We start from the raw sequence: 13419 nt of genomic DNA, 5'->3' as shown, positions 1-13419 counted from the left end.
ACACCACAGCTCAAGGCAATGCTAGATCCTTAATTCACTGAGGGAGACCAGGGATCAAACCTGTGTCCTCATGGATACCAGTGGGGTTTGTTACCGCTGAACCATGATGGGAACTCCAGGGATGAGTTTCTTAATTTCGAAGCTCAAAGAAATATGTTCTGCACTTGATGTTGTGCCTAATGATACTTAGCCTCATAACTCAAAAAGACACCTAACACTAGGACAAGAGAAGAGAAATACACAGCTCTGGCTCTTTGCCACTGTCAGAATCCTTATTCCCTGGCTCTCTGGGGCTCTCTTCACTTTCAGAGCAGTGATCCTGCACATAGAAAAGTATGGGATTCAGCCTGACCTAGAAATATGAGGGTATGTAATTAGTTTCCCATAGGAAGTCACCTCTTTAGAATAAAAAAGACACACACATCCCTTCCAAAACTTTTATTTGTATGAACAGTTCCTAGCTCTTGGCTTAGCTTAGAGCTTTTAAAAGAGTAGAGAACTTACATGTTTGAGTTTGAAAAAAGTTTCTGCTATTAATCAGAAATAATCCTTTCTACTTTCTGGCTTATGCATTGGAATAAGCCAAAAATAAAACCAAAGTATACATTTCCTGACAGAAAGATGAAAGAACAACAGATGGAACATCCTGAATCTAAGGTTGACTCTTGCTGGTGAAGGACACCTTCAGTTAATCCATTCTCCCAACCAAAGCCTGCAGGAAAACTCTAACACTTAATTCTCTGTTCAAAAATGACCAACTAGCCACTTTGCAGGCTACAGGAAAAAAGAAGATGGGGCATCTTCTGTCCTGGGATCAGGGATGCTTCTATTTAACATTGATCAGGTAGAGGAGAGGCTGTGCCTGAGGATGGAGAAGAGCTTGCTCTGAGCAATCTGAAGTGAGGCACAGAATTTCCAGAGAGTGGCAGACAACAGGCTGGCCTATGCTACGTTCAAGCAGCCAGCTGAGCAGCAGTCTAAAAAGCCTCAAACGGAACATCCTTATGAGTTTAGGGAAGGGTGAGGTGCTGCTGCCTTTCTAACATGTGCCAAAAAATAACATAGTACCCGAATGGGGGCCCCAGGGACTTTTGAGTCTGGATGGGTAGGTGCTGGAGAAAGGGAGGGCAAAAGTCAGCTGCTCTTCCCCTCCAAGCCTTAGGCCAACACGAACTGCAAATTGGTGAGCAGCACCTTAATGCCTCTGGTGACAGTTACGGCTGAAGTGGCAGGGTCAAGCTTGTAGGTGTTGGCATCTCCCTTTTTGTATCGGTCCCGAAAAACATATATGCTCCCATTACAGCTGGCGATCTTCCAGAGGGATGGGACAGAGCTCCAGGCCTCGGGAAGGCAAAGCCGGGTGAAGCTGTCTAGCAGGGGATTGTAGCACACCAGGGAGTCCCCTTCAGCCACAATAAACACCAGATCCTTATGTACAGCTGCATGCATGCGGCCAGCAAACGGCAGCACGTAGGGCTTCACGTGGCACTTGTCTGTCTCTGTGTCAAAGCACTGGATGAGTCGGGATGGTTTGGTAAAGAAGTCCAGGTCATTCTCCTCCCCCCCTAGTAAGTAGATGATCCCGTTGAGGTTGGCGCCAGCAGCCCCTGACACAGCCACCTCTAGCTGGGTTGTCTCTGTCCAGACGTTATCACCTACCCGGTAATATATAACTGCATTAGAGAGAGTATCCTGCAGTGTCTTGCCACCCAGCGAATATATGGCATCTTTCCCGGGCACAGACACCAGGGTGTGCTGGAGCCGGTCTCGGGGCAAAGGTGCACACCACTCCCAGTCCACGGTGGCATTGTTGCACTTCCACATCCGCCGTGGGATGGACCCTCCCACCACGTACAAGTCTCCGCCATGCTTGCAGGCCGCAGTGATCTGGTGGCACAAGCTGTTTTGGCCACTTACACTGATGGAGTCATCTTCCGCACAATGTAAGGACACAGCCAACGAGTGGGTACGAGATGACTCTTTCCCGATCAGGTAAATGTGTACATTCTCCCCAATTTCCTATTGGCGAAATTAAAGTTATAAATGGTATCTATCAGTTCTAGACTAAGGCTCAGCTGACAAGCACATCCTCAAGGTCCTGGACCACACACTTGTATCTTGCTCGAACCTACTCCCCTCTAGTTACTATGTGAGATTCAGACTCTTCAATCACTGTCTTTCAGGCATCTTATGCTGGGACAAAGAATCTGTTACACTCATCCTTTCTTCATGAGCTGGTGCTTCAAAGGGTGCTTTGGGTTAGTAGTTTTCTCAAGAAGCTTTGGAGCGCAGAAGCCACTGGCATGGCTTATCCACAGCCGCATGCATATCCTCCTCCCCAGCTCTTATCAACTTGAAGCCCGTGGCATGTGGAAGTTCCCAGGCTAGGGATCAAAGTCATACCACAGCAGCAACCCAAGCCACTACAGTGACCAAACCAGATCCTTAACCCCTGTGCCACAAGGGAACTCCCAGATATTAGCCATTAAAAGAGGCCAGGCCAAGAGATGGCTGCAATGTACAGATATTATGGTGTCCCAACCCTAAAGAAATCTGCCTTACCTTCAAGCTAGTCCTGAGTGACTCTGAAAAAGCCTCCCTTTCTTCTTTATTAAAATTGATCCAGGCTTCTATTGCCTCTGTTGGGTTCTGGGAACAAGGAACTCCATCTGCAAGAGCCAGAAAGGCAGACATGGTCAATGGCAATCTGACAATCCAAAAGGGAAATTCAGAACCAGGGACTTGCTTCGTTTATTTATTTCTGAACCAGTGGCTTTAAAAACGTGAACCTCCCTAAACAAAACAAAAATACAACCCACAGAATGGGAGAACACATTTGTAAATGAAGCGACTGACAAGGGATTAATCTCCAAAATTTATAAACACCTCCTACCACTCAATACCCAAAAAACAAACAACCCCATCAAAAAATGGGCAGAAGATCTAAACAGACAATTCTCCAAAGAAGACATACAGATGGCCAAAAAACACATGCAAAGATGTTCAACATCACTCCTTATTAGAGAAATGCAAATCCAAACCACTCTGAGGTACACCTTACATCAGCCAGAATGGCCATCATCAAAAAGTCTACAAACAATAAGTGCTGGAGAGGGTGTGGAGAAAAAGGAACACTAGTACACTGGTGGTGGGATTGTAAATTGGTGCAACCACTCTGGAAAAACAGTATGGGGATTCCTCAGAAAACTAAACATAGAACTACCATTTGATCCAGCAATCCCACTCCTGGGCAGCTATCCAGAGAAAACCACGACTCGCAAAGGCACATGTACTCCAATGTTCACTGCAGCACTATTTACAAAAAAAAGTGAACTTTTTTTTAATTACTCAAATGAATTCATCACATCTGTAGTTGTATAATGGTCATAACAATCTGATTTCACAGGATTTCCATCCCACAGCCCAAGCACATCGCCCCACCCCCAAACTGTCTCCTCCGGAGACTTTAAGTTTTTCAATGTCTGTGAGTCAGCATCTGTTCTGCAAAGAAGTTCAGTCTGTCCTTTTTTCAGATTCCACATGTCAGTGAAAGCATTGGATGTTGCTGTCTCATTGTAAGGCTGACTTCACTTAGCATGATAATTTCTAGGTCCATCCATGTTGCTAAAAATGCTGGTATTTCCTTTTAATGGCTGAGTAATATTCCATTGTGTATATGTACCTCATCTTCTTGATCCACTCCTGTCAATGGACATATAGGTTGTTTCCATGTTTTGGTTATTGCAAATAGTGCTGCAGTGAACATTGGAGTACATGTGCCTTTGCGAGTCGTGGTTTTCTCTGGATAGCTGCCCAGGAGTGGGATTGCTGGATCAAATGGTAGTTCTATGTTTAGTTTTCTGAGGAATCCCCATACTGTTTTTCCAGAGTGGTTGCACCAATTTACAATCCCACCAACAGTGTACTAGTGTTCCTTTTTCTCCACACCCTCTCCAGCACTTATTGTTTGTAGACTTTTTGATGATGGCCATCTGGCTGCTGTAAGGTGGTATCTCATAGTGGTTTGGATTTGCATTTCTCTAATAAGGAGTGATGTTGAACATCTTTGCATGTGTTTTTTGGCCATCTGTATGTCTTCTTTGGAGAATTGTCTGTTTAGATCTTCTGCCCATTTTTTTTTTGTCTTTTGTTGTTGCAGTTGTAGTTGTTGTTGCTATTTCTTGGGCCGCTCCCGCGGCATATGGAGGTTCCCAGGCTAGGGGTCGAATCGGAGCTGTAGCTGCCGGCCTACGCCAGAGCCACAGCAACGCGGGATCCGAGCCGCGTCTGCAACCTACACCACAGCTCACGGCAATGCCGGATCCTTAACCCACTGAGCAAGGGCAGGGACCAAACCCGAAACCTCATGGTTCCTAGTCGGATTCGTTAACCACTGCGCCACGACGGGAACTCCTGCCCATTTTTTGATGGGGTTGTTTGTTTTTTGGGTATTGAGTGGTAGGAGGTGTTTATAAATTTTGGAGATTAATCCCTTGTCAGTCGATTCACTTGCAAAGATTTTCTCCCACTGTGAACCTTTTTGTTAGACTACTACCATGTATGTGTATATAAGTGTACGAGAAAATAATCTAAAATTGCCTTTTTTTTTAGGGCTGCAGGTATGGCATATGGAAGTTCCCAAACCAGGGGTCGAACTGGAGCTACAGCTGCTGGCCTACACCACAGCCATAGCAATGCCAGATCCAAACCTCATCTGCAACCTACACCAATGCTGGATCCTTAACCCACTGAGTGGGGCCAGGGATTGAATCCACATCCTCATGGATACAAGTCTGGTTAATTTCTACTGAGCCACAAGATGAACTCTGCCTTGTTTCCTTTTTTTGGGGCCACCCTTTGGCATAGTTCCCAGGTCAGGGATCAGATCCGAACCGCAGTTGTGACCTATATACAGATGTGACAATACTGGATCCTTTTTTTTTTTTTTTTTGCCATTTCTTCGGCCGCTCTTGTGGCATATGGAGGTTCCCAGGCTAGGGGTCTAATCGGAGCTGTAGCCACCGGCCTACGCCACAGCCATAGCAAGGCGGGATCCGAGCCTCGTCTGCACCACAGCTCACAGCAATGCCAGATCCTTAACCCAATGAGCTAGGCCAGGGATCGAACCCACAACCTCAGGGTTCCTAGTCGGGTTCGTTAACCACTGAGCCATGATGAGAACTCCAACACTGGATCCTTAACCCACTGTGCCAGGCTGGGGTCCCAGTGCTCCAAAGATGCCACCCATCTCACTGCACCACAGTGCGAACTCCTGCCTTGTTTCTTTAATCAAAATGGATGACTTGGTATACTCCCATTTGCCATGGAAGCAAATCTACTAGGCTACAAAGCTGACACGCTTATACCTTACTTACAGGGTCAAGATCATTACCTAAAGTTGGCTAATCACTTGAGAAGCTTCCTTTTTTGACTGCATTCATGGCATATGGAAATTCCTGGGCCAGGGATCAAATCTCAGCCACAGCTATGACCTATGCCACAGCTGCAGCAACGCTGGATCCTTAGCCCACTGTGCTGGACTCGGAACTGAACCTACATCTCAGCAGTGAATCGAGCTGATGTAGAGGCAATGCCAGATCCTTAACCTACTGCACCACAGCAGGAACTCTGAGAAGCTTCTTATTCACGTTCTCAATTCACTATTAATTCACTTAGGTAATTAGTCCCACAAGCATATGCAAAACACAGGATGGATGAGAATGCACAACAGAGATTAGAGTATAAATGCAGATAGTTCTTCACTACCTTTCGTGGCTAAGAGCCTTTCTTTCATTTTTTTTTTTTTAATTTAATATTTGTATGTATCGGCAAGTGCTACTTCCGTTTTCCTGCTTCTTCTCTGGAAGGGATTGTCTCCGACATCAGCTACTAAATTTCAACTCTGTCTCTCACAGCTATCTGAAAGAATAACAATGTAAAATAACACTAGGAAGCCTGAGGGTACCTGTCTCCTAAACTATAACTTTAACTGAATCTCATACTCCTGTAGGTGTGATGTGCCCCCTCCCTCAACTTACCTGAGATGATGTCAGTGAGTAGATGGTGGGGCAAGTGAAGAAATTCCTCTGTGTTCTGCAGCTGGGCCAGGTGGGCCTTGGCACAGTGCTTGGCAGCAGTATAGAGCTCAGGATCACTGTGCCGATCTGCCAACCACATCACCTGAAGGCAGTTGCCCACCTGCACCGTGCGGGCCAAAAACCGAGAACATTCCTCAAAGAGAGAGGTCAGCTGATACATGTCTGACACCTCATAAATTTCCTGCAGCTCCTCAGCTCGAAGTTTCACAGTCCCATGGTAGATATAATCAACCAGGAGCTGGAAAACAGACTCGCTGACATCCTGCAGCACAATTACCCGGTTATGGGCCTCCTTCAGGTTGGAAGTGAACATGGACCGGAAGAAACAGCTCTGAGCTGAGAGGACCAATCGGTGGAGCTGAAACTCTCGGCCTTCCACTGAAATAGTGACATCAGCAAAGAGCTCTTCCTCCAGACACAGTTTCATGATGCCCTGAGCCACACGGCCTGAGTGTGACCTATCTTTGAAAGTGTAGTTCACAAAGTAGTTCTCATCCATGGATGCTCCAGGCTCCTCCGGTGATTCCATGGTAGTAGCCAACTTCTCTCTCTGCCAGCTGTCTGCAAAATACCACCACCCTGAATAACTTAAGGAAGTCACAACTACAGTCTACGAATCCAACTGTCCAATTCAGTGGGGGAGAAGGGGGAAATGAGGGCACAGTGGGCCAGATTAGCCTTAGTTCTAGCCTTGCTAATGATATCTCTAACATTCTCCTTCAACCAAAGCTGGGTTCATTCTCCTGAAATAACATCCCATCCCCAATGAGATAAAAATTTCCTACTCTGGGTGTTTCTCTGAGAAAACACAGAATACTCCTTTTCATGATGCAACAAAAGGCGTGGTATTTAGGTCAACACATGAACGCAAGTGATTGGAGGAAGCCTATGATTTAAAAAACCTGGCAAAAAGGCTTACTAACCAAATAACTATCGAATATAAAACTAATGAGGCTCGGAGCAGCAGAATCCGACAAAAAGACCCCCTCTTTCCCCTTGCTTGTGATCCATACCTTTTAATACAAGGCTCGGCTTGGGACATGTTAATCCTACATTTGCTCTTTTCTGAGCCTCTCCCTGGCACTTCCCCGCTCGCCCTAATGACTCCCCAAGGCTTCGTCTCAGAACTCGACACGGAACCCAACCATCCTCAGCAAGGGGCCCAAGGAGGCCCATTGCCACGTGCAGTGTCCCCGCTCCTCCTGGAGTCGCCTGGGAAACGGTCGCCAGGGAAACCGTTCTTCTCTCCCCCTCCCCCTAGCCTTGCCTGCTGGCCCTAATCAAAAGCTTAGCTGGGGGAGCGGAGGAGGGGTATGGAATGTGGAACCCAGATCTCCCGCCCCTTCTCCTCTCACCGGTCCGGTTCTTTAGGATCCTCTCCTTCTCTCCAGCCTCTGTCACAACAAGCTAGGGTCACATTCACCTCACGGTTTCCCCACCCACGGGCTTCGCTTTCTCACCTGCCTTCCCTCCTTTCATTCCGAAGCCCGGAACCCGGAACCTCTGCTTCCGGCCCCGCGTCCGCCCGGAAGAAGATCCGATGCACACTTCCGCTTCCGGTCCGTGCCCTTGGGGCTCCGTGTCCTGCGGATCTGGCTTCTGCTACCTGGTTTGCAGCCGGGAAACATGGCGGCGGCGGCGGCGGCGGCGGCTGCAAGGGGCTGTTGGCGGGGGCTCGTGGGGCCCGCGGCGGTGGCTAGGGGTGAGCAAGGGGCAGCAGGCTGAGGGCCATGGGGGGAGCGGCGGCGCGTCCAGCGCAGGGAGCCCCTCAAGCCTCACCCTGCGCTTCAGTGTCTGTATATTCCCGTGCAGTGTCCGTGCGACCCTCGGTGCTTTTGCTGCCTGTGAGGAAGGAAAGCGCTGCGGCCGACACGCGCCGTGAGTATGTGCGAGTCCGGCCCTTCTGGGGACTACAGACGGGGCCCCCTTCATTTCCTTTGTCAGATGTTTGCCCTTGTCCTGGGCTGCCCTTCTCTGCGTCCTCCTGGCAAGTCTCTTCTTGTCCTTGGAGAGCTGACTGCAACGGTCTTCACTCTGCAGGCAGAATCGGGCACCTAGTGCCCTAGAGCCTTTTCTGTTGTGCCCTGTTGCCCTTTGTCCACTTTAGTGATTTTCTTTTTCTCCGATTAAACTGTCAGCTCTTTGAGAGCAGGAAACAAACTTTGGGCCTCAGAGCCCTCTTATTATAATAATAGTTCGCGTTAGTTGAATGCTTGTTGTGCCGGGCACCTCGCTAAGCGATTAATGAATGATCTTATTCATTTCTCCCCACAATCTTACCGGGTGGATAGTATTATGCTTTTCTACTGTAGAGCAGGAAACAGTCCAGAGAAGTAAGTTGCCCAGGGTCACAGCACTAGTGAGAGACAGCAGGCCTGCTCACTGCCTAAGGCAGAGAACTGGTATTAATACTCTGCAGCCTAGGATGTGTGGTTGCTCAGTGAGGTAGTGTTGTGCGAATGAATATATGGGAATTAGTTACGGTCAACATAAGCCCTGGGAGTAAAAAGACCCATTCTGGGTCTCAGTTTCCTCATTTGTGCAAAAATATAAAAAAATAAAGTTTCAGTGGCTCATTGCTAACGAACCTGACTAGTATCCATGAGAATGCGGGTTTGATGCGTGGCCTCCCTCAGTGGGTTGAGGATCTGGCTTGGCTGTGGCGTAGGCTGGCAGCTGCAGCTCTGATTCAACCCTTAGCTTGGGAACTTCAATATGTCAAGGGTGTGGCCCTAAAAAAGCAAAAAAAAAAAAAGGATTTCAGCTAGATAATCTATGAGGGCCCTTCAGCCCTAAGGTTCTTGGCTTGAGAATCTGCTATGAAAGGCAGACACCTCAGCTGCAGTAATAAAGTGACTTTTGGTGGCCTGTATAGGTGGCATTTTTACTAAGTTTTCATTACTTCTTTTTTTGTTTTTGGTCTTTTTGGCATTTTTGGGGCCTCTCTCACGGCATATGGAGGGTCCCAGGCTAGGGGTCGAATCGGAGCTGTAGCCACTGGCCTACACCACAGCCACAGCAACATGAGATCTGAGCCACGTCTGCAACCTGCACCACACTCACGGCAACGCTGGATCCTTAACCCACTGAGCAAGGGCAGGAATCGAACCTGAAACCTTGTGGTTCCTAGTCGGATTCGTTAACCACTGCGCCATGATGGGAACTCCCAAGTTTTCATTACTTCTATTCACTGGAAGAGGAAACTTACACCTTCACCTTTCTCAGGGTTCTGCAAGGAATCCTCACCAGGAGACATCACCCCTTACAAGCCCACGAGAATGAATGCAAGGCTGGCTGTTGCGTGACACTTCTTTCTTCTTTCTTTCTTCCTTTCTTCCTTTCTTCCTTTCTTCCTTTCTTCCTTCCTTCCTTCCTTTCTTTCTTTTCTTTCTTTCTTTTTTTTTTTGCTTTTTAGGCCCACACTCACAGCTTATGGAAGTTCCCAGGCTAATGGAGCTACAGCTGCCGGCCTACACCACAGCCACAGCAACACAGAATCTGAGCCACGTCTTCGACCTGCATCCTCATGGATACTAGTCTGGTTCGTTATCATTGAACCACCATGGGAACTCCTATGCGCCTTTCTTAAATATGCCTTCTCCTTCCAGCCACTATCAGACCACGGAATGATGTGGTCCACAAGCAGCTCTCAGCTTTTGGACAGTATGTGGCTGAAATCCTGCCCAAGTATGTCCAGCAAGTTCAGGTAATAGTCACTGCTTTTGTTTGGGTTGGGTCAAGAAAGAACCATGTTCTCAGGGGATGAGGGAATGGGCTGTCTGGAATCAAAGAAACCAGACTGCTCTGTCCAAGTAGGTCTGCTTTCTCTGCCTTAAACCAGGAGACTCCAGCTGACATTAGCTGCTCCCTTGGTAGCTTTGTTCCCTCTCCTCTTCTGTTCTGTGTCTGCAGGTGTCCTGCTTCAACGAGTTAGAGATTTTTATCCATCCTGATGGAGTCATCCCAGTGCTGACTTTCCTTAGGGATCACACTAACGCACAGTTCAAATCCTTGGCTGACCTGACAGCAGTGGATGTACCTACCCGGCAGAACCGTTTTGAGGTCAGTCAGGGGATTGGAGGTTTGGAGAGTAAAGGAGGGAAAGGGGACAGAACAGTTTAAGAGTGTCAACTGCCTAAGGGAACCATGGCCTCCTTTGTTTCAGTTCAGGTCAAACAATACAACACAGCAGTTAAACCAGGGCCTCAGGATTGGACAGACCTTGAGTGTGACTTCTAGCTCTACCATCAATAGGCTGTGTGACTTCAAACATCTTGTTTGATCTTTCTGAGCTTTGGTTTTATTATGTGCAAAATCAGTATAAAATTGTGCCTCTCTCCTAGCATGGTTGAGGATTAAATGAGGTAGCATGGGAGTTCCCTTGTGGTGCAGCAGGTTAAGCATCCAGTGTTGTCACTGCAGTGGCTGGGGTCTCTGCTGGGGCATGGATTCAATCCCTGGCCCAGGAACATCTGCATGCTGCAGGCGTGGCCCCCAAAAGAGAGAGTTCAGATAGTTTGCTAGCACACAGTAAGTTCTTAATACATTTAGCTATTGATGTTTACTGGTCATCTATTTTTTGTCAGATCCTGGAATCAAGAAAGAAATAACATCCCACACCTGCCTTCTAGGAATCCCTACACTCTAGTGAGGAAGGACACATAGAACAGTTTACTATAATACTGTAATTCATGGGATGCTAGAGGCAGGCTAAAAGAACGCAGGAGGGGCACTTAGTTCTGTCTGGGAGGCTTTTTTGAAGGGAGAGAGAATCATTTTGTTTTTGTTTTTGTCTTTTTAGGGCTGCACCCACGGCATATGAACGTTCCCAGGCTAGGGGTCAAATCAGAGGTGCAGCTGCCTGCCTACATCACAGCCACAGCCACAGCAGATCCTTAACTTGCTGAGGGGGGCCAGGGATCAAACCCACGTCTTCATGGATAGAGTAGCATTTGTCACTGCTAAGCCACAACAGGAATGCCAATGAAGGGAGAGAGAATCTTAATGGATAATCAGACCAGGTATTAGCCCAGTAAGGAAGGGCACGTCCGGAGACATCCAATAGCGTGAGCAAAGATAAGCACGCTGACAAGCTTAGGTCTTTAGAGATAGTTGCAAGTAGAGGAACATCTTGAGGTTTTGAGCTTCAGGACAGAGGGCTGGTTCACAGGGTGGAACTTTTAACTCAGCCCATAGCCTCATCATTATGCTCCCGCTCAGGGACTTCCATCCCAGACCCCTCAGCCTGTGGTCGTTTTGGTCTTCACCTTCCTCCATTCTCCCTAGATTGTTTACAACCTGCTGTCTCTGCGCTTCAACTCCCGGATCCGTGTGAAGACCTATACAGATGAGCTGACGCCCATTGAGTCTTCTGTGACTGTGTACAAGGCAGCCAACTGGTATGAGAGGGAGGTGAGTTGCTGGATGTGTGGTCCCTGCCTGGTGGGCCAGAGTTGCAGGACTGACTCAAGCCAGCGGATGCAGTGCAGCCCCTCACCCCCCCCCCCCCCCCCCCGCCCCTGTTGGCTATATGGCTGGTTGCCTGAATGACTCTTTTTTTCTAGATCTGGGACATGTTTGGAGTCTTCTTTGCTAACCACCCTGACCTAAGAAGGATCCTGACAGACTATGGCTTTGAGGGACATCCTTTCCGGAAAGATTTCCCCCTGTCTGGCTATGTTGAGGTAGGAGCCTTGGTGCTAGGCAGCAGTCTGGGGAGGGAAGGACCGGTAGGGATCCTGGGGAGGAATTATGGTCAATGGAACATGGTGGTTTCAGAGCATTGGTCCTGGATTCAAATCCCAGCTCCACTCTGATATAGTTTTCCCATCTGTGCAGTGGGACGGTAATAGTTCTAAAGTAGTAGATTTGCAGCAAGTTAATGTATGTGTAAAACTGATGTACTGGAAGTGCTTAATTGATATTAGTCATTATTTTAATGGTCATTTTAATGATCAAGGCAACTTTGAGGACACATTTGATCTGTTCCCAAAATCTGGAAGTGTGGCATGGTTTTACCTTGTCCTGGATCTCTGAGAATGCAAGACACTAAAATGTTTAGCCTTTGAGAATGGCCAGAGGCAGGGCAGGTAACATACCTACAAGAGGCTTATAAAGAATTTCATTGCTTTCCTTTACCACTGCAACATGCTCCAGGATGTTTATTGTTAGGAAGATGGTTTATTTTATACACACACACATGATTTTTGTAGCAAAGTAACTTTTTAGAAATGTTGAGGTAGTGGCAGTCCAGTGTTTCTCTTCAGTTTCCACATTCTCTTGTTTTCTTAGTGTTGGCTTGGTCCCATTCCCATGATTGTCATTACCTTATCCAACTGATCCTCTAATAATGAGAAAAGCCATGCCAGATTTACTGCCTTGCACCTTGGCAGTGATAATGCTAAGGCCACAGTGCCTGAACTTGAACGCTTTTTCTTTTTTTTCTTTTTTCTTTTTTTTTGTTTTTGTTTAGGGCCACACTTGGGGCGTATGAAAGTTCCCAGGCTAGGGGTTGAATTGGAGCTGTAGCTGCCAACCTAGACCACAGCTCACGGTAAGGCCAGATCCTTAACCCATTGAGTGAGGCCAGGGATCGAACCTGAATCCTCATGGATACGAGTCGGGTTTGTTACTGCTGAGCCACAACAGGAACTCCTGAACTTGGGTACTTGCTGGGTAAGGTTTACTCTTTTCAGCCACTGACTTGCTCCCAATCCTGAGTAGATCTCACCCTCACTTTATGAGAGTGTACGGATAGGTGAGCAAAGTCAGTTCTGGTGGGAAAGGAGCTCAGAGCTCCTGGTGTGGGGGTGGTGACAGGAAGGCCTGACTGGATGAAGGCATGAGGTAGAGGCCACTTTAGACTGTGGTTGAAATATGACCTGATGGGTAACAGACGAGAATGGAAACTTATAGAAGTCAGGACAGGAGTCAACGACAGAAGAGTAAAGGGGCTGAGGAAGTCACCCAGGGCTTTGGGAACGTGGGCCTTCAATGGTTGGGACAAGGCCTTCCTCAGTGCTCAAGCTTGCCTTTTTCTCTTGCAGTTGCGCTACGATGATGAGGTGAAGCGGGTGGTGGCTGAGCCAGTGGAGTTGGCCCAAGAGTTCCGCAAGTTTGATCTAAACAGCCCGTGGGAGGTTTTCCCTGCCTATCGCCAGCCCCCTGAGGATCTCAAGCTTGAAGCCGGAGACAAGAAACCTGAAACCAAGTAGTTCCAGGGAAGGCATATGTACCCTAGCAAGCGCCTTATCTGTAATTGAGTGTCCCTGTAAATAAAATCCTGCTTAGACACACTACTTCCTAAGTACTTATGAGTACA

At 47.7% G+C, this 13419-nt stretch overlaps 2 protein-coding genes across 4 annotated transcripts; one reads left to right on the top strand and one right to left on the bottom strand.

The window, feature by feature from the left end:
• Positions 1 to 423: 423 nt before the first annotated feature.
• On the bottom strand, positions 424 to 7639 carry KBTBD4 (kelch repeat and BTB domain containing 4). Of its 3 annotated transcripts, none has more exons than XM_047775729.1 (4): positions 7559 to 7639; positions 6039 to 6659; positions 2563 to 2669; positions 424 to 2019 (listed from the first exon to the last, which is right to left on the bottom strand). In XM_047775729.1, exons 1-4 carry the CDS (start codon positions 7575 to 7577, stop codon positions 1159 to 1161), a joined length of 1608 nt encoding a protein of 535 aa, XP_047631685.1. In that variant the 5' UTR covers positions 7578 to 7639; the 3' UTR covers positions 424 to 1158. The 3 variants fall into 3 exon arrangements, with proteins under 3 accessions (XP_047631685.1, XP_047631686.1, XP_047631687.1); XM_047775730.1 differs by having other exon boundaries at positions 7454 to 7576; XM_047775731.1 differs by lacking the exon at positions 7559 to 7639 and adding an exon at positions 7152 to 7170.
• On the top strand, positions 7636 to 13396 carry NDUFS3 (NADH:ubiquinone oxidoreductase core subunit S3). The gene is made up of 7 exons (XM_047775732.1): positions 7636 to 7800; positions 7911 to 7976; positions 9707 to 9804; positions 10011 to 10160; positions 11385 to 11510; positions 11663 to 11782; positions 13145 to 13396. The coding sequence occupies exons 1-7, from the start codon at positions 7725 to 7727 to the stop codon at positions 13310 to 13312; spliced, it is 804 nt and encodes a 267-aa protein (XP_047631688.1). The 5' UTR covers positions 7636 to 7724; the 3' UTR covers positions 13313 to 13396.
• The last annotated feature ends 23 nt before the right edge of the window (positions 13397 to 13419 follow it).

This window comes from Phacochoerus africanus, chromosome 4 (assembly GCF_016906955.1).
Source record: "Phacochoerus africanus isolate WHEZ1 chromosome 4, ROS_Pafr_v1, whole genome shotgun sequence".
NCBI lineage: Eukaryota > Metazoa > Chordata > Mammalia > Artiodactyla > Suidae > Phacochoerus > Phacochoerus africanus.
This window is presented reverse-complemented; position numbering and strand designations above follow the sequence as displayed.

Excerpts from the sequence above, each read along its gene's own strand:
- KBTBD4 (XM_047775729.1), bottom strand. Across the intron at positions 2,670-6,038 it reads ACTCACTGACATCATCTCAG|ATGGAGTTCCTTGTTCCCAG; the intron begins GTAAGTTGAGGG and ends TGGCTCTTGCAG. Across the intron at positions 2,020-2,562 it reads CACTCAGGACTAGCTTGAAG|GAAATTGGGGAGAATGTACA; the intron begins GTAAGGCAGATT and ends TTTCGCCAATAG.
- NDUFS3 (XM_047775732.1), top strand. The coding sequence starts at position 7,725 with ATGGCGGCGGCGGCGGCGGCGGCGGCTGCAAGGGGCTGTTGGCGGGGG. Across the intron at positions 7,977-9,706 it reads CGCTGCGGCCGACACGCGCC|CCACTATCAGACCACGGAAT; the intron begins GTGAGTATGTGC and ends TTCTCCTTCCAG. Across the intron at positions 9,805-10,010 it reads AGTATGTCCAGCAAGTTCAG|GTGTCCTGCTTCAACGAGTT; the intron begins GTAATAGTCACT and ends CTGTGTCTGCAG.